We start from the raw sequence: 20,219 nt of genomic DNA, 5'->3' as shown, positions 1-20,219 counted from the left end.
TTTTACAACGCACTTATGTAACAAAGTAACAAAAAAAATGGGGGGTGTCATATGAGTTATGGGACCTGTTGGGGTATGTAAATGTCTGACTTATGGTTTTGCAGTAACTCAACCCAAATGAGCACCTATGGTGGATTCAGTTCTGAATCAAAGCACCAAATGAGGGAACATGTTTTGGGGAAAACTGAGCTCCAATGTAAAGGCTGACCTCCTGAAACTTGAATCTCAATGCTAACTGAAGATGCTATGAAGTGTAGTGTATGTTAGATTTTCCTTTAATATGTCACCTGTCAGTGTCATGTTATGTCTGTACCTGGAAGTTGAAGGAAAATATAATGCCTATTTTTATTTATTCTTTTATTTTGTTTCTGATACCATTACACTGATGTTGAAGAAATAAGAAAAATATAAATGAATTAAAAAAGAACGCTTACTTATTTATTTTTGTTTCAGGCCATTGGAAATATAAAAAACTAATGTGAGTGAACGCTATAAAATACAGTCAAATAAATAAATAATAATTATTATTATAAGCAGTTCTAATCGTCTTTATAACTTTTTCCAGCAAACCGGGATGTTGAGCGACCCCGCGTGGGCGCGCCGCTCAGAATGAGCCCTGCACGCGCTCCCAGTCAACCGGAGTCGGAAAAATGGTGGCCAGCGTTCGAGTGCAGAAGCTGCTCCGACGATATAAACTAGCGATTGCCGCCGCATTAACTATCCTCCTGATTCAAGGGCTTGTGGTATGGAGTCTGAGAAGTCTGGAAGAAGGCGAGGCAGAGGTGAGGAACCGATCCTCCGGGTGTATTTGGCGTGACAGCTATTCGCTTTGGTTTAATTGTAGAGCTAGCCGTTAGCACTTAGCCCCCTGTGAGTTATAGCTGATGTTAGCTGTTAGCAGTTGGGGAAGAGCGCTGCTCCCAAACATTTCAGCACAACGGACCAGCCCTGTCCAGCCCTCCTACCTACCTACCTGCCTGCGTGTCTGTCTGTTCCTCAGTCTCTCATTGACCACACTACCTGGTGAGAAAGTATTCGTTGCTAGACTGTCACAGCCATGAAACCAGAGGAGTAGTTAAGTGGTAGTTAACTTGTTTAAGGAACAGCGGTGAGCTTGGGTACCACCGCTCATGTTTATTTCTTTTGGAAACCATGGCGTTGTTAAAATGTGATGAAAAACAGACGGAGGGGAATATCTAAGACGAATAGTATGCTATGAAGTAATGTAAGTTTGAGGGAGCATGAGAACAGACTGGTGATTCATTGATCCCAAACACCTTCATGTAGTAGTTCCAGGATGACTTGGATCTCTTTTGTTTTATGTTTCCTACTTATTTATATCAACCTGTGGATTGTGATGTGCTTGTGGCTGTTCTGTGACTTTCAATTAGCTTTGAGTCATACCAAAACATACAGGGGAGTATATATGCAAGAGAAAAGTTCAGCAGAGAGCTGCCTCTCCTACATACCACTGAAACCGTTTCTTCGACAGTAGCCAAGTCTTGTGTGGGAATTTTCTCCCTGGGTCTCCCTGGCACACCTGGAGTGCGCTACCTTGAGGCAGTTTCTGTTCCAGTTCTCCCTCTAAGTCAGGTAACCTGAGCTGTTAACATAGATAGGTGAACCATGCGTGTACAGGACTCATTTTTTGAGGCACACCAGTGATGATGGAGCCACAGGAATGCACACTGAAAACTGAGGTGGGAGCCCTGCCAGCTCACTATTGTGATGTATCAAGCAATGTGGTTGTGTAATTTTTTCCAATATGGATAGGCTGAAGTTCTGTGCCTGGCAAGGTTTAAGGCAGGCAACAGATGTAACAGTGGCCGAGTGGGAGGGGAGGGAAAGATGTTTGGCTGTTCCTTCAGAGAAAGGGAAAAAGATGGGTCATTACTCTGCGGACAGTAGCCTCTGTTTGCCAAGGAAATGATTTGCTGCTGACCACTTCAGTTTAAACCATGAGCTAATCGGTCAGATGGTGATGCTAGACTAAATAAATCAATCATTTCCTTTAAATGCAGCAAGTGAGTCAACTTTTCTTGCTGAAGTGATTTTGAGAGAGGCTCCGGGTTTCATCACCTGTTTCTGTTTGCTGTTTCATCAGTTGTATTCATGCTTAAACATGCCTCAGCAAAGATAAGAGAAATGTCTGCAGGGCTGTGGTTTCTGTGTTTAAATGCAGCTCTTCTGTGTTTCTAAATGAGCAGAAGTGCACACTACTTTATAGAAGCTCAACTGCACCTTGGGGTTGCTGTTGAGTGTCTCAGGTGAAAGCATAATGGTCTTAAAGTTAAAAGGTGTGCAGGTGGATGGGAAAAGAGCTGCACTGGTTGTTTGCTTCACTGTTAATCAGATTTATTTATTGACTGTTTTTAATCTTTGGGCCCTGAAGATGTGGCACTACCACTCAGCACAAATGTCAGCTCTATATGCAGCTATGTTGGCAGACATCTATGCAAATGTCAGCATTTGGTCTCTGCATGTTTGCACTCTCGCAGATGCAGAATCAAATTTCTGACTTGAGCGTGCGCATTAATCATCACTTCACCTCTGAACGGTCTCCCCGTGCTCAGCGATCTCTGCCTTATCTTGCATCTGCTGTAATCAGCGTCTGGCAGTGCATGTGTGAACACGGTCACATGCGTTATATTAAATCCCTTGGGCAGAAGAGCGAAAGGATTGCGAGGACAGAAGAAGACATGGCGCTTGTCATCCTCGTATCACCCTCTGCACGCCCGGGTTCTCCTGCAGAGCCAAGTGCTCGCTGCTGCTGCTGCAGCTTCACGCTTCAGCAGATGGCAACGCTGATATGGTTTCACTCGACTTTAATTGGAAAGTAAAGAGGCTGCCTGGCTTGCCTTTGAATCAATAAATTTTTTTGACATGATGGCGTTAATTAAAAGCTGTGAACACAAGTGATAAGGAAAATTGAAATGTTAGCCCGTGCTGCGTGCTTGGCTTTCTGCACAAAAACATGTCAGCTGGCAGCTGAAAACTAAGGAGCTTTCTTATGAATGTTTGCTGGCAATCATGCTTGTTGTTATCATCCCACTAATGTTTTTATTATTCTTTTTTTAAAAATTGAATTTTACAGGAATTAGATTTTCAGAACAAAAAGTTTTTGTTGGCATTTTTACATAGTATTAATGCCACATTTTGCAGCTGCGGCGTTTTGCATCAAATACAATTTGGTTTATGAAAAGGTCAGAAATGGCAAAAAAAGGATAAATCTTTGTTAAGTAAGGCAACATTGGTAGTCACTCTCTAAGGCCTATTCTGAGTTAGTGTCGTGCAGCTGGTCAGACCACAGATTTCCTCCCAGCACTTCCACAGAAGCTGAGGTTGTGTTTAGTTTGGCCTTTGAGTGTTGTGAAATTGACACAAAGACGTTACTAAAGCACCCACTCTTACACCGATTAAAGGAAGCAAAGCTTTCTTGATGAGTTGACATGTATGGCGTCATAATTTCTCAGAAAGATGGCAAGGTTCCTTAAATGCATATAAGCATCTTCCAGTAGGTTTGCATTGCACTGACTGCTGTGTAAGTTTACTTCACAATCCCTCTTACTGTATTGGATTTGAGACTGCAGTTGGCAGCCAGTAGCTGACTTTGCTTTATTGGTTGGCAGCTGGTGTGTTGGCCATGTATTATCTGGCTCCTCGTCCCACCGCACAGGCCCGGTCCATCTTCTGTTCCCACAATCTCTGGGCTGTCGGGGTGCCAGCGGTGTGAGGCGAATGAGCGGGCCCACGTTTTACCATAACTTCTGACAGAGGCAGAACACTCTCAGCCCACTCGCTCTTCTTCTTTCTCTTCTCCAAATGAATATTTTGAAGGGACTTTTTATATGAACCAGTAATTTAGTGTGCCAAAACTATGATGTTATTTGGCTAGAAGATTTAAAAGGGCTTAAACTGTGTGCGTGTGTGTGTTTCCCTCCAAAAAAGTCCTCTGCCTTTATTTTTTGAGGTGTGATTTCTACTCCAGTGAGACTGATTCACTCCAAGCTTTGAAACCGAGCCTTAGATGTAAAACTTAAACTGGGTCCTCTTTCATTTTGATACAACATCAGTTTAGATGATAACACACTATTCTCTATGATGCATTCTTTTGTTTTGTTTTTTGCACTTGAGGAAAGAGACCTTTCTAGCTTTCATTAGTGTTTACATAATTTTCCTGCTGGGGAAAACGGGCAGCTCTGCACCTGCCCCCAAGCTGATCTTTCCCTTTTATGTTGACATTTTCACAAAAGTATAACTATATGACAAACACTGGGTGGACTTAACATTTAGAGATTTTACGGCCAGAGACTGCAGCAGTGGGACACTTCACTGATTTTATGTCAAAGCATTTATAAGAAGGTCTTATCTTGACATTTTAAGGAAGCTCACAAGCCTTGGTTTGATTTTTAAGAGGTTACAGTCAAACACTATTAAAGTTAGTGCTTTACAGATTTTTTTTATAATAAACTAAAATGATAGAATATTGTTGTTAATTTGTCACAAAATCCCCCTGAGCTCTGTAAATTTGCCAAATTGTCACTTCTTAATGTGTGTATGAAGGGGCTGTAAACATGTGACCTACTTGCATGTGTGTGCATTTTTCCTGCCTGTGATTTTGGCCAGAGGGAGGAAACTCAGGTCGGTACAGTGAATCACTGGAATCATGTGTGACTGTCCACTTTTTGCAGATTAGCTCCATAAAAAGGCAGAGGCTCAGCTAAAAATAACCCAGATCAGCAGAATGAAAAAAACAAAAGCAAGTAAACACATCCTTCCCTCTGGGGCTCCGTCTACTGCTGCCCTAGTCGAGGTCTTTGTTTACCTTATGTGTCATTTCTGTGGATTCATTATGATTCATTATGACTCCAAAGAAATAACGCCTCCTCCCAGTAGTGGTTGTCCAAGATATTCTTATGGAATGACTGGCAACAGAGCAGGATTTAAAATATGTCTCATGTCTCTGCTCTCTCTCTTTCCTCAGAGAAAACTAAGACAGTCTAAGCTGCCTGACCACGACAACCAGGACCCCAAGAAAGACAACGCACAGAATTCATTGTCGGGGAGAAACAAGGGAAGCAATGGTGCTAGTGCACTGAGGAGAGGGAGCAGCCGCCGTGGAGGGAAGCCCAACATCAGGCTGAAGACCCCCCAGGAACGGGGAATGACAGGGGTTGGAGTAGATGGTGTAGTCCCCCACGATCTCTCCAGCAGCCGTAACCTTAGCGAGATCCGCAGCGGCCCAGACGGGGCAGGCAAGTTACCTGCTGCTGCCATACCAGGAGAGCCAGGCAGCGTGGACGGGGCGCACCAAGCCCCCAACAGTGACTTTGTGCCTAAATGTGATATCATAGGAAAGGATGCGCTGTCTGCTCTGCACCGCGCCGCGTCACAGCAGTGCAGACAGGAGATCGCCAACATTGTGTGCCAGCATCAGGCCGGGCAGCTCATGCCAGAGTCACTCCCTCAGTTCTGCCCTCAGCTTGGTGAGAACCCGCTAAAGTTTGCATGAGTATTTATAATCGCTTGTAGTCTACAAACTTCAACGTGAAAGGAGATGAATGTAAAAAATGAACAAAATGACACTTTTTGACATTTACTGTAATTTTTAAACTCACCAGTGCATTTTCAGTCTAGACATTCTTCGTTGCCAAATTTCCTTGACAGTTATAGGATAATTTTGTTTTATAGATTTTGTTATTTTTCAGTCTAACAATGTTGTAGCTGTTAGTTTTCTTTGGTACATAATTAAAAATGTACTAAATTCAAATACTAAAAACAAAAAGATTTGACCCACTATGATAAACAGCAACAAATAGCTGTTTCATGTCCTTAACTCAGAAGAGTTTTTCCATCTTTTGCCCATTGCTATGCTTAGTTTTAGGGTTATACATTATAGATCGGCAAATGTCTCTGATTATATAGCCACATTTAGGGAACTTGTTTGCAACTGCAGTATAATGCAGGGGTTGCACTGGGCCAAAAGACTCAACCCACGCCTCTGGCTCAGTTGTGCCATTACTGTAAATGCAGCTTGCAGTGTTGCTGAGTTGGACGCTTTGTCAAAAAGGAAAGTAAAAGAAAACCATTTTAGATTTTGAATACTTCAGAGATGTAACATGTTAAAATTAAATCTCTTTCAATCCATTAATAGTGCCTGTTAAACAGCTAGTTTAGAGGTGCCCCCAAGCCTACTGAGTCTGTTATATTTGTCTGTCCTGTTGGGACAGGTGTGTCACACCCAGTTCAGGCTGTTGGTGAGCTGGAAGACAGCCTATCCGAAGTGGAGAACCCCGTCAGGGTGGCTTTTGTTCTGATGGTCCACGGCCGTGCTGTACGGCAGCTCAAACGTCTCATCAAAGCCATTTATCACCGTGACCACTATTACTACATCCATGTGGATAAGGTAATTACAGAGCTTCAACTGCCATGCAGTCTCTTTAGACAGTATTTTTTTTTTGGTGCTTAAATATTATATTAAACAGTATGTGTTTGGTGCACTCACAGATGCTTTTCCCAGTTAGATCTTCTTGCATTATGAAGGTTAAATTTATCCCACGGGTCTCACAGTGTAGTAAAGGGGATTAGCCTGGATAGAGCAAAGTGTGGTTATTCTTAGGGGCTGGATTTAGTGGAGGAAAGGTCTGCTGTCATGTGCAGCCAGAAGGCAAAAGACAAATGCACGGCTGGTACTGAGGCAGGGACCTCAGGTGTGTTGAGCAGAGACAGCAGAGAAACAGGTGCCTGTTCTCAGTGCACCTGTGTTGCCGGAAAGGTTGCGGAGACGTAGGGAGTTGCTCTGTTCTGCTGCCAAGGGACGGCAGAGCAGCTCACCGGAGGCAATGATGGATAAGACGTCAGTAGGACAATCACACCACAGACACAGTCTTAGATACTTTGCTTGCCTAACCTCATCCATCTCAGAGGCAAAAGCCTGTTTGAGAGATGAGGTCAGGTTTGTCCTAGAAAATGTCTGCCAACTGCTCTGCTCCCTCTTATCCTGTCCTCTTCTTCTCCTGTTTAAAGGCGAGCACTGAGTTCAGACTACTCTTTTACCATTCGTTCTCCTATTTTCTAATTTCTGCAAAAAAAACAGTATACCCTTTTCATACTATACAATCTTTTTGTCCTCTTTTAAATATACAAGACAGAATCTATACCCTTTGTTCATGCTTTGCTAAACACAATTGGACTTTGTGTCCCCAAACAGTCACTTTCGAAGTGTCTGTGTCTCCCTAAACTGCCCATTTATTGCTTCACAACGTTTATTAGCTCTCCTTATTTGTGAACAGGCTCCTTGTTAATTAGGTTATAATTAATCAATTTAAGTTCCAAGTAGAAATAATAAAAATAATTGTTGAACCTTCAGTTGTACAGCCTGTACATACTTATAGCATATTCATAACATACTTCATACCGTGTACATATTACATACCGTAATAGACCCATTTCTGTAATATACTTACATATCTATATTATTGCTAATATATATTGTAATATATCTATATCATGGCTAAAGCACTTCTGAATTATATTCTATTGTTGGTTTCTTGCATATTTCAGACACTTGCAGTGGTCACATGTTCACTCACTCAATTTTTAATACCGCTGCATAAAGCTTGGCAGCTCAGCAGCCTCTATTTCTTCCTTTAATCCCCGCACTGTGGTTTGTTCCAGACTATCTTTTAAGCTCAGTTCATTTATTTTTGTCTCACCTGCAGTCACCTAAAGGAGGAACAGCCAGCAACAGAAACTAATTTTGATTCTTCCTCTATCGTCATTATGACCCTCAGCACAGAGCACCATGTGGCTGTTGTTCTTCTCAGATCAAATTCTCTTTCAACACGAGCCAGTTTTGTGTGATGGTCTTGGCACAGTGGCAGCTGCAGCTCTGTGAGAACAAAGCTAAAAGTAGATTATGCTTTTGTTTCAGAAGCAGCCTCTCATTTAACTCTTTAACTGACTTTTGGTTTTAAAACTCTGACAGCGGTCTGGCTACATGCATCGGGAGGTCCTGCAGATAGCCCAGCAGTACCCAAATGTGAGAGCCACGCCATGGCGCATGGTCACCATCTGGGGAGGAGCCAGCCTTCTCAAAGCCTACCTACGCAGCATGCAGGATCTGCTCTCCATGCTGGACTGGAAGTGGGATTTTTTCATCAATCTCAGTGCCACAGACTTTCCAACTAGGTTGGTCACACATATACACAGAAATAAACTCAACAGCTAATCTTTGCTGTTAGATCATGGCAGAAAATGTTAAATATGTTTGTTGCACTTTACCTAAGGTGTACATTCACTCCCACATTTGAGCCTAAATCCATGCAGTGCAAGATTAAAAAAAGATGCTTTGAGTTTAGATGGGTTACTGAAGAGGGGACATAGATATGTGAGGCAGGAGTTGCTCAGTGAATCTCAGGCTAAGTGAAAAAAAGAGGATTAGACAGATTGTCAATGAACCTCTGCCACAGAGGGTCACGGGAGATCAGGATGGTCATAAACTGTATAAATTCAAGCTTTTACCTGAAGCCCTAGTAATGCCCAAAGCTGTCTTTGACTCTCTCTCGCCCTCTTGCTATCAGTTCAGTGTCCTGCCATCAAAAGCAGTGCTGAGACATGTGTGGGTGTGTAGTGAAACATTGCAGCATGGTGTTGCTTCTGCTCCTGTCAAAATCATTGAACCGCCATGTTAAAACAAAAGAAACTTAACAGCTGGTTACACCACTTATCTTTCATAATCCCAAACAGAAGAGGGTGTCTTGAGCTATGTTCACTCTATTTGTCACAGTGAAGTTTATTTTAGAGCTTAAAAAAAACATTTTAGTGTGCACTACCTCTTCAACCTACTTTGTGTTTGTTGTATTCCCTCAAAGTTTGTATCTTGAGCCATTTTTCATTATTTTTGAATGCCTCTTTCCCTTTTGCAAAACTGCACCTACAATTACGGTGCTTTTTACAGCAACTTTACAAAGAAACTTAACAGTTGGCAGATAAGAGAATCTAGTGGCAGCTTCAAATGAATTATTTTGGGCATGAATCAGTTTTGGCTGGCTTGTTTCTGGGGCAGCTTTGAACCCCTAACAAAGCAGCTGTTAGTCCACCTGAACCATCTCAAGGGGAAAAGGCTTGCTTGGATACACACAGAAAGACAATGTTTTCTGTAGTGTGTCCAGAGTAGTTTATTTCAGCTAGCACAATACTCATAACAGTCCAAAGAACCCTGTAGATGGCCCTTTTTTTGGTCTCCTGCTTCAACATAACCCTTCCTCCTTTCAATTCTCACCATAATGCCCTCCTGCAGGACCAATGATGAACTGGTGGCTTTCCTGTCGCTGCACAGAGATAAGAACTTTCTCAAGTCCCACGGGAGAGAGAATGCCCGGTGAGTTTGCTACATAAAGGCAGCACAGTCTGCAAATACTGACATCAGGATGGCATTTTGACTTATTATAAGTTAAATTTTACACACCTTTTAATACTACAGAAAAACTGTAACTGAACAATGTTAATGAATGAAATCACAAAAAGTTGCTCTATAAATTCTCAGCAAATAGAAGTGTATGTAAATATTGCTGCAGATACAGGTGAGCTGGGGAGCAAAGAGCTCTGTCAGATACATTATTTAATGCAGTGTTACAGTTCTTTATCATTTACTGCGATGAATGGTGCAAATACCTTCACCCGTGTCTCTTCCACCCATCATTTTCAGCTGTGTCCTCTGTTCCAGGTTTATTAAGAAGCAGGGCCTTGACCGTCTCTTCCACGAGTGTGACAACCACATGTGGCGTCTAGGCGAGCGCAACATCCCCGAAGGCCTGGAGGTCTCAGGCGGCTCCGATTGGTTTGCACTCACCCGCCGTTTTGTGGAGTACGTCATCAACTCCCAGGACGAGCTTGTGTCGGGGCTGAAGCAGTTCTATTCCTACGCTCTGCTTCCTGCTGAGGTAAGCGAGCTGTAGGCAGTCTGGTTATCTCCCGTTGTTGAGACAGTTTAATATACAAGCCTGTCTCAGGCTCGTCGTCCCCTGCCAAGTCAGAAGAGCCTAGCAGCAGAGATAATGTAATACTTTAAGCTTTCTGGCACAGCGTGCAGCAGAAGTGCAAGATGAGAGGAGGCTTCGCTATATTTTATCTGTGTAGTTTGGTCTCAGAAGAGTTGTCTGTTCACCGCTATAGAGCTGTGACCTTTTTGTAATTTTGACTGTGGTTAGAAACAGTTTATACGTATATTTGATGGTTTACACAAGCTTAATTTAGACACAACACTTGGCCACACTCCGTTTTCTCACACAGTGAAGAAATAACGTACCTACTCCTACCCTTTCTTCCCAGTCTTTCTTCCACACAGTGCTCGGGAACAGTCTCATGTGTGACACCCTGGTGGACAATAACCTGCGCGTCACCAACTGGAACCGTAAGCTGGGCTGTAAATGTCAGTACAAGCACATTGTTGACTGGTGTGGCTGCTCTCCCAACGATTTTAAACCACAAGACCTCGTTCGAATCCAGGTGAGTTCAACAGAGGATGCCACTTTAAAACAAAAAACAGGGCTGAGTGATATAGACAGAAGCCATATACACCTAGTGGCCACTTTGTTAGGTACACTTTGCTAGTACTAGGTTATATTTAAAAACATTAAGTATTTCTTTCTGATTAATTGTTTCACTTGGTAAAATGTTTTCATTCAGTGATAGTCTCTTGTCTTTGAAGTGGGGATCTGTGAGGTTCTGATTCACAGTCAGTATATTATCTTCAGTTGATGACAAAACACATTTTAGCCACCTAAAAGAATTGCATATGAGTAATGGTGTGTTTAGATGATTTTCTCTGCCAACAGGCAAAGCCATGTCAAACAAGGAAATGATTCTAATGACAAAAACATGAATGGAAATTGTTCCCTCAGTTAGTTTGTATTACTTTCTGGCTCCTGGAGTTCTTTGCGGTTAGTTCTGACTGCAAGCAAGGAAAGGCACACAGAGTAGACTAATGAGCCCTGTTTCTGTAAGATGGGAAATCACTGTTTTTGTCAACAGAGTCCGGTGGTTTTGAAAAAGCACAAGGGCAGAGCTGCAGATACTTTACAGAAGAAGGGCTTTATTTAATGCTAAATCAAACTGACTTTAACTAAATTCTAATTCTTTGTCAAATATGTTTTTGCTATTTTCTCTTCCTCATCCACAGCAACTGACCCGTCCAACATTCTTTGCCCGCAAGTTTGAGTCCTCGGTGAACCAGGAGGCCATAGACATCCTGGACACTCACCTGTATGGCCAGTATGCTCCAGGGACTGTTGCTATCAAGGCATATTGGGAGAGCCTGTTTGAACAGCTGGACAGCGTGGGCTCTCTCAGTGACATGGCTCTCACAGCGTACTTGTCATTCTTTCGCCTGGGCCTGAAGAGTTTGGTGACTGCTCAGAGCAACGTGGAGGCCTGCAGGTGGAGAGTCTGTTCTGCTTTGCTTTGTTATTGTCACTAACACAGCACATAAGCTATTTTTTTAATTTATCTATTTTTTTCTCCCAGGTTTGAACCAGTAGGCTTCCCTCTATCTGTGCATGTATACTTTTATGATGACCGTTTCCAAGGGTACCTGGTTCGCCAAGAAGTCCAGGCAGTGGAGTCAAAGGCCAGGGAGACTTTGGAGATGTGGGCAGTGCCTCAGGCTACACTCGTCCTTGAGAAGAACCTTAAAGAATTTGAAAGGCTCAAGAATCTGGAAGTAAGCACTCTTTAGGTTTTTTTGTACAAACTTTCAAGATCAAGACAACTGCAACATGAGGAAGATTTTCTAGCTGATATCTAAAAATTAGGGTGGCTGTATCAGGCGTGATCTGACAAAAGCTAAACTGAAGTTTAATTAGTTTAACAAAAAGTACGTTAATACTGGAAGAAATGAATATTCACTCACCTTCTTCAAACAGAAAGGAGTGGGTCTCTTTTGTAGTGTTGTCAGTGTTGTTGTATTATGTGTTACGTCCCTCTGCAGCCCCTAATCATCTCAATGTTTTCAGCTGGTGCCAATCGGCCACACCTAGTCAGGTGTGGATAAAAGCATACCTTAGGCAAGCTTCCTGGGGAGGCTCACTTGCCTTTGCCTTGGTGACACCAACCGTTTTAGCCAACCTGCTATGCATTTTAGGATTTAAAACCTCTTCGCACTAACACTCTGGTATTCATCTCCTTTTTTATGTTGCGGCTTTGAGCTGGGTCGTAACATAAGGCTTTAATCCACAAGGTTCAGTAAAGCAAGCATACTAGTGACCACCCACAAAACGGAGAGCTATGGCCACACAACGATCACATCAAGGGTTGCTCAGCACCCCTCAGTGTTATTGCCATCACCTGGCCAACAACACTCACAAGTGATCCAACAAAAGTAGCCATATTCCCCACAACACTAAAGGTCACAGCACAAAACACTCACCTCACAAGGATCTCATTAGCATCCATCAACACTGACATATGCACACACAGCATACATTATGCCAACTTAAAAACGGCCTACCTGCCTCAGGCACAAGACCATAATTATTGAATGGTCTCAAACCTCCTGCCAAGTTTGCTGCCACTGATTTACTATGCGCAACTCCCAACCTAAGATGCTAAAAAATAATAAAACTTTACCTGTCATCTTCAGTGGTGTACCAGACTCGAGGCAACTTTAAACGCGAACTCGAGAGCAGGCAGCAGACCAGAGATATAGTCTCCTACCAAGCTCTGAAGCATACCCCCACCCAGGATAACCACCAAACACAATAAACTAAAACAACAAAGCAAAACAACAAACAAGTGCTTCGATGGAAGGGCAGCACAGCCACCCAGCTGAAACACACTTACTAAAGGGACGTAGCTCAATCACAACGAACACTCACCCACTTAAAACCAATACAAAAAACTGATATTCAGTCTCCACAAAAATGTCCAAAGATCCCGGACGAGCCCCCACTTATGTTACGTCCCGGCTCAAAGCCGCAACATAAAAAAGGAGATGAATACCAGAGTGTTAGTGAGAAGAGGTTTTAAATCCTAAAATGCATAGCAGGTTGGCTAAAATGGCTGGTGCCGCAAAGGCAAGTGAGCTCCCCCAGGAAGCTTGCCTAAGGTATGCTTTTATCCACACCTGACTAGGTGTGGCCAATTAGCACCAGCTGAAAACATTGAGATGATTAGGGGCTGCAGAGGGACGTAACATATGTCACATAAACTTTTTAAAATATTTTTAAAAAATGACTTTTTTTGTTATCCTAAGATCGGCACAGAGTGGGATCCCAAAGAGAGGATCTTCCGTAACTTCGGTGGGGTGATCGGCCCTTTGGATGAACCTCTGGCAGTCCAGAAGTGGGCACGTGGTCCGAATCTCACCGCCACTATTGTGTGGGTCGACCCGGCTTTGGTGGTGGCGGCATCTTATGACATTACAGTGGATTTGGATGCAGAGTACACACACTACAAACCGCCACTGCAGCACCCCCTGCGGCCGGGCACCTGGACGGTACGGGTGTTAAAACAATGGGAGCGTGTGGCAGAAGTTCACTTCCTTGTCATGCCATTAACTTTTAATAACAAGGAGCCACTACGCAAAGGTGAGACATGTATTTATAGCTCTTTATTTTCATTTTTAATTTGAAAAGATAAGGCTGATGTTATTCTTTATTTCGCTTTCTGTGACAGAATCACATGATGAAACACCAAATCAGTCAAGCACTACATTTTCCCTAAATACTTGTTCAGTCCTGTCTGTCGCGGTCACAGGGTGTCTCCGTGCCCTTTAAAAGTCTTGAACTTCAAATGTGTTCAGTCATGTCATTCCAACATTTTGTGACACACCATTTCAGGCTTTCACACATTTGGTTCACGAAGAAGTTAAAGCCATACTGTTGTTCAGTCTGCTGTAATTGGTAAATGTAAGTGGATGGGTATCAGGTGAATGCATTTATTTTTGCTTCTTTATAGTTCGTCTGACCCTTTCAGGTCAATTTTTGTGAATGCAAATGGTTAACAGTAACAGCAAGTTTTTGTTTGTGTCCGCAAACATCTTAAGAATCCCTGAGGCCCAATTGGAAGATGATGCAGCTGAAGATGATGGACAAGAAGGAGGCCTTGCTAGTTTTACAGTACCACTTTTAAATAGCTGTCCCAATCAGTACTCTATGGAAAAGAGAGCATGCCGGTTTAATGACAGAAGCTTTTCTAATACTGATTGCTATTGGTGAATAAAGCCAGTCACCAAAAAAGCATGCTGTGCTGAAAGTACAGGGAGTGCAGAATTATTAGGCAAATGAGTATTTTGTCCACATCATCCTCTGCATGCATGTTGTCTTACTCCAAGCTGTTTAGGCTCGAAAGCCTACTACCAATTAAGCATATTAGGTGATGTGCATCGCTGTAATGAGAAGGGGTGTGGTCTAATGACATCAACACCTTATATCAGGTGTGCATAATTATTAGGCAAATTCCTTTCCTTTGGCAAAATGGGTCAAAAGAAGGACTTGACAGGCTCAGAAAAGTCAAAAATAGTGAGATATCTTGCAGAGGGATGCAGCAGTCTCAAAATTGCAAAGCTTCTGAAGCGTGATCATCGAACAATCAAGCGTTTCATTCAAAATAGTCAACAGGGTCGCAAGAAGCGTGTGGACCAAGGCGCAAAATAACTGCCCATGAACTGAGAAAAGTCAAGCGTGCAGCTGCCAAGATGCCACTTGCCACCAGTTTGGCCATATTTCAGAGCTGCAACATCACTGGAGTGCCCAAAAGCACAAGGTGTGCAATACTCAGAGACATGGCCAAGGTAAGAAAGGCTGAAAGACGACCACCACTGAACAAGACACACAAGCTGAAACGTCAAGACTGGGCCAAGAAATATCTCAAGACTGATTTTTCTAAGGTTTTATGGACTGATGAAATGAGAGTGAGTCTTGATGGGCCAGATGGATGGGCCCGTGGCTGGATTGGTAAAGGGCAGAGAGCTCCAGTCCGACTCAGACGCCAGCAAGGTGGAGGTGGAGTACTGGTTTGGGCTGGTATCATCAAAGATGAGCTTGTGGGGCCTTTTCGGGTTGAGGATGGAGTCAAGCTCAACTCCCAGTCCTACTGCCAGTTTCTGGAAGACACCTTCTTCAAGCAGTGGTCCAGGAAGAAGTCTGCATCCTTCAAGAAAAACATGATTTTCATGCAGGACAATGCTCCATCACACGCGTCCAATTACTCCACAGCGTGGCTGGCAAGAAAGGGTATAAAAGAAGAAAAACTAATGACATGGCCTCCTTGTTCACCTGATCTGGACCCCATTGAGAACCTGTGGTCCATCATCAAATGTGAGATTTACAAGGAGGGAAAACAGTACACCTCTCTGAACAGTGTCTGGGAGGCTGTGGTTGCTGCTGCACGCAATGTTGATGGTGAACAGATCAAAACACTGACAGAATCCATGGATGGCAGGCTTTTGAGTGTCCTTGCAAAGAAAGGTGGCTATATTGGTCGCTGATTTGTTTTTGTTTTGTTTTTGAATGTCAGAAATGTATATTTGTGAATGTGGAGATGTTATATTGGTTTCACTGGTAAAAATAAATGATTGAAATGGGTATATATTTGTTTTTTGTTAAGTTGCCTAATAATTATGCACAGTAATAGTCACCTGCACACACAGATATCCCCCTAAAATAGCTAAAACTAAAAACAAACTACAAACTACTTCCAAAAACATTCAGCTTTGATATTAATGAGTTTTTTGGGTTCATTGAGAACATGGTTGTTGTTCAATAATAAAATTATTCCTCAAAAATACAACTTGCCTAATAATTCTGCACTCCCTGTATTTTTCAGGACATTATATTTTTGTTTTGTTTTCACATTATTAAAACCTAATTTCCTAATATTCAAATATGTGTTTTTAGGTAAACGATGTCAGCACTCATAACGCTATTTATTGGGTATTTTTCTGCCCCTTTTATTTATTTAATTTATTTTTTAATGCTCATTTATCATACCAGTCCATGCTGATATATCGGCAAGAAACTAATGTTGGCTATTAAATTCTCCGATTCTCTACTTTCCACTATTTTAAACCAATATTATTACATCAACTTAAAGTCTGATTTTCACCTTTGATTTCTGTTTCCAGCATGCTTTATTTGAGAAAAAAAAGGCAATATAAAGGTTTTAAGAAGTAGACGCACCCAAAGTGCCCAAAACTACTCTCTCTCTCTCTCTCACGCACACACACAGAAGTTTGGTGTTGCCTACAAGCTTCATCAGCTACAGTAAATAAACTACAATGCTGGTGTGTGCTGTAATCAATGACCATGCCTACCTGGGCAAACATGGCATCGGCTATGTCAGACTGCACAGTTGATGGTGTTCATTGTTAGTCTTAATCTTTGCATTGGATTTATTGGGAATAAAAACATGCAGAATGTCCCTGGGCGTACATTAGTGCGTGGTGCTTGATCATTAAAATCTGCAAACTTTGGTGGATTTTTCAGAAACTCATGTCATCTTCTTCTGATTTTTTTTTTTCTCCTTCTGTTCTAGAAGAGGACAGCTGGCTTCATGCAGGACCTCCAGGGAACTTGTACCTGGAGCAGAGCTTCCAGCAGCTGAGCTCAGTGCTTAAACTGCCTCCCCAAGAACCTGCCATGCAGGTGGCCCAGCGTAATGCCCAGTTGGTGGGCCAGGCCCTTGATGCATGGGTGGACACTTCTGTTGAGTCCTTCTGGGTTATCGGCGACTTGTGTGCAACACAGACTTCCTCATGCCCAGCTTTGGGGTCTTGTTCCAAGACTGCCTGGAGCTCCTTGTCCCCAGACCCTAAATCTGATATGGGCCCAGTGAAAAGCGATGGGCGGATCAGGTAGCCCTCAGAGAAGAGAGACTGCAGACGTGCAGAGAAAACCGGAGACTGCTAGGAGACCTGTGTGAACCAGGACGTCTCCGAGGTCGGCTAAGAGCTCAAGGGCACATAAGCAACGATAAGGAATCTTCCTCCACCGAGGAGCCGCGTCTTTCTCAGCGCCACAGTAATACAGGCTTGAAAGACAAGAGCATGACTGCTGGAAATTTGCACATAGGAAACTGCAAGCGCCTAGACTTGTAGCACTGCTTACTGAATGGGTACATGGATGCCGGGTGTAACGTGTTGTTTAAGCTGTCGCACAGGTTTGCAGTCATGATCCGTCTGTGCCGGAGTTTCTTTAAGAAGTGTTCAGGCGCACAGTTTTCCTGCGCTTCGGTAGAATCAACTGGCTCCGTGCCGTGCTCCGTCTTCTTTTCGAGGGAGAATCAAACCTGTGAATCATGTTATTGTGCTTATTTTGAAGCATTATTATGTAAGCATTAAGGAACAGATAGATGAAGTGCACTTTACTGTAAGACTTTGGTTTTACACAGAGGTCACTAGGTTACAATGTGAAGATTAGAAGGTAACGGTTAAGGTCATTTCTTTCTTTCTTTTTTACAATAGGAACAAACTGCCACTCCCTGTTGCACAGACACATAAAATACTTGGACTGTAACACAGAGAAGGAAGAGTAGTAAAGAGAGTGAGGTTCTTGTGTATCCTTAGGAGTCTTATGCTTTTTTTAAATATATTATTTGTGTCATTTTTTTACATTTTGTTTGTTAATTCGCAGAACTAGCTGCTAAATTGAGTTAAATTTTCTGTTGTTGCAAAAAAAGGCTCTGAGCTAAACGTCTGGTCTAAGGAAGTGCCTAGACTGCTGGTGCAGATAGCGAGGATGCATTCACAGTTTCTCTGAGATCATCTTTGTAATACGTCATTAACTGAAAAGGAGGGATGTGCAAGTGTGCATGAAAGCTCCAGAACAACAGACGGTGGACCTTAAGTCAGGACTTTTAGTTCCGCTGTTTGACCTGTCAGGATTTCTTATCCACTCTGCTAAAGCGACTCTACTGAGCTGAAGGAAATGTGGGTAAAAATAACGTATATTCAGATTACTCTCGGCCCACTGGGAGGATTGAAACCACTCTGTTTATATGTTAGCTCAGCATGTAGGCTGGAAATAGAAAGAAGCGGGCAAAAGCCAAGACACTCTACGTCTGAAACGCAGCTGTTTGTTTGTTTTTGTTTGTTTTTTAAACAACAACGTCAATGGAAGAGAATTCATACTGTTTTACCTGTCGGGACCTGTAAGGCCCTCATGTCTGTACCCTGGCTACTCCGTGCCAGGTGTCAACCAAGGTATAGGACGTATAACCCCACCATAACACTAACGACTGTCACTTGTTGTCAGTCTTTTCTCTGCAGAGTAAGCAAGCTTACACAGTTCTCCAAAATCTCAAAGTTCTCTTAAATGCAAGGTTTTTAGATCACACACCTGCCGTGTATCTGTTTGTATGCAGTATTGTCACGACACGTTCACATTTAATTTGTTACGGTGAATTTAATTTCAACTTTTTGAATTTTGTATGTTTTCTTTTTTTGTTTGTTTTGTTTTTCTTTTTGAGTCCACCGACCCAGAGTGGTCACGAGTGTATCGTCCATTTGTTTCAGTGTGATCGAGACTCCAAGATGCCTTTATGTCACAAAGCTGAATTGTTTACTACGGGATGAAAGCTTCCACAGATGTGCAATCAATGCCTTTTCAGATGATAGTGAAACCCATGTCTGTGCTTTGGTTTGTTTGATTTCTTTTTTACTCCAACGTTACGTGTTAAGTAATAGTTGGCCACCGTGTGAGTTTTAAGTGACCTTGTTTACCTCGATCAGTACAGTTGCTTCAGTGAAGCCCCAGTTTTATTGGGATAAGGGAGCAGATGAATGGGTGTGACAGATGTTATTTTTCTATCCTGTTTAGGAGGAATTATGTTTGTTGTCTGTTTATCTCTCAGCACTCTAAACTATTAGAGCTGCTCTCCAATCGTGTTACATTTGTCCAGCTGTTCAGCGTCATTTGATACAGACCTTTATTGTTTTTGGTGGGTAGGAAGTTGAGGTCTCCCTCCGTGCCGCTGTGATATGCAGCAGCTCGGCTGGTGAGTCATCCAGAGCTCTTATCTGGAAAAAGCTCATAGGACAGATCTGACTGATGACTCAATAAAATAAAACAAAACAAAAAAATTAAGATGTTTCCTTATTTTCATTCTTAACATGCCTTTGAATCAGGTGGAAATAGAGAGGAAATGCTTCTTATTTGAAAGTCTTAAATTAACCTTTCCGCTACATTTCGAGGGGTTTTCCCTCTTACAAGAACACGATGGGAGATATTTATGAGGCTCTCTCTCCGGGGCGCTGAACACTTCCTTTTCCCTTCCTTGTTAAAAAGCTCAACATGACTTACATCATGAATACTGTATAAGCTACACTTCCGTTATCATCTCTGACCAAAACTCCTTCTTTTAAATATTTAGTTTCAACATAATTATACGTCGTAGCATGGAGATATAAACCATCCAGGGGTGAAGGAGACATGCAGAGAAGGTGGGGTGGAGGAATTAAGACAGGGCGATAAAAAGGATGGAGAGGAAGCATAAACGTTTAGTTCACCTCTAGGACTTCACCTGCTTTTTGGTTAGGAGCTGATAATTACTATTTAATAGAAAGTGGATGGACGACAGCTGGGATACGCACAGGATGAATGAGCGGGGGAAGATGGTTTCCTCAGACAGCGCGTACATGTCATCCACAGAGGATGGACAGACGCCCACGGCCATCACCTACCCTTATAATGAAGAACTAACACACAAGGTATTTATGTAACTATATTAAAAATGATGGGGGAAACTAACAATATACAAACTGAAATTCCAGATTACCACAGAAAAAAATATAATAAAATTCTTAATTTACTTTTAAATTAACTTTCAAAAGGATGTGCTTTTTTTTAAATAATTAACTATTCTTTCCACAGTGACTCCTTTTCTGGAAACATCTGTAACCAACAATAATCTCCTAATAGCTCAGTGATCTAATGCCACCCAATATAACCTCCCCGTAGTACTAGGGGGTTAGGGGAGTGCAGTGTGTCATGATTTATGAGTGTGAATGGATGAATGAGACATGTTGGATAAAATTAAAAAACTAAAAGCGCTGTCTAAGAACTGGAAAGAGCACATCACTTAATGTTCACCAATTTCGCGTTAGTCATCGGTCAGCAGGATAACTTCTGGACTTTGTCACAATCACAGGAGCTGCACAGTTTTAACTAAAAACAAAGCAAGTGAAATCCTGTTTATTGTCTCCGATTGTGGGCATTTCTTGC

At 42.4% G+C, this 20,219-nt stretch overlaps 1 protein-coding gene across 2 annotated transcripts; it reads left to right on the top strand.

Annotated features, from left to right (window-relative positions):
- The first annotated feature begins 610 nt into the window (after nt 1–610).
- Nucleotides 611–19,082, top strand: xylt2 (xylosyltransferase II). 2 transcript variants are annotated; one of them, XM_084926372.1, is made up of 11 exons: nt 611–782; nt 4,985–5,486; nt 6,231–6,406; nt 7,988–8,190; nt 9,302–9,382; nt 9,728–9,944; nt 10,333–10,509; nt 11,183–11,439; nt 11,527–11,722; nt 13,253–13,586; nt 16,537–19,082. In XM_084926372.1, the coding sequence occupies exons 1-11, from the start codon at nt 651–653 to the stop codon at nt 16,854–16,856; spliced, it is 2,595 nt and encodes an 864-aa protein (XP_084782498.1). In that variant the 5' UTR covers nt 611–650; the 3' UTR covers nt 16,857–19,082. The 2 variants fall into 2 exon arrangements, with proteins under 2 accessions (XP_084782498.1, XP_084782497.1); XM_084926371.1 differs by having other exon boundaries at nt 612–782; nt 16,534–19,082.
- Nucleotides 19,083–20,219: the final 1,137 nt, after the last annotated feature.

The sequence above is a fragment of the Perissodus microlepis genome, chromosome 4 (genome assembly GCF_051167445.1).
Source record: "Perissodus microlepis isolate ML-2025 ecotype Zambia chromosome 4, ASM5116744v1, whole genome shotgun sequence".
In the NCBI taxonomy this organism is placed as follows: Eukaryota; Metazoa; Chordata; class Actinopteri; order Cichliformes; family Cichlidae; genus Perissodus; species Perissodus microlepis.
The sequence above is the reverse complement of the archived record's forward strand: the minus strand, read 5'-3'. Positions and strand labels throughout refer to the sequence as shown.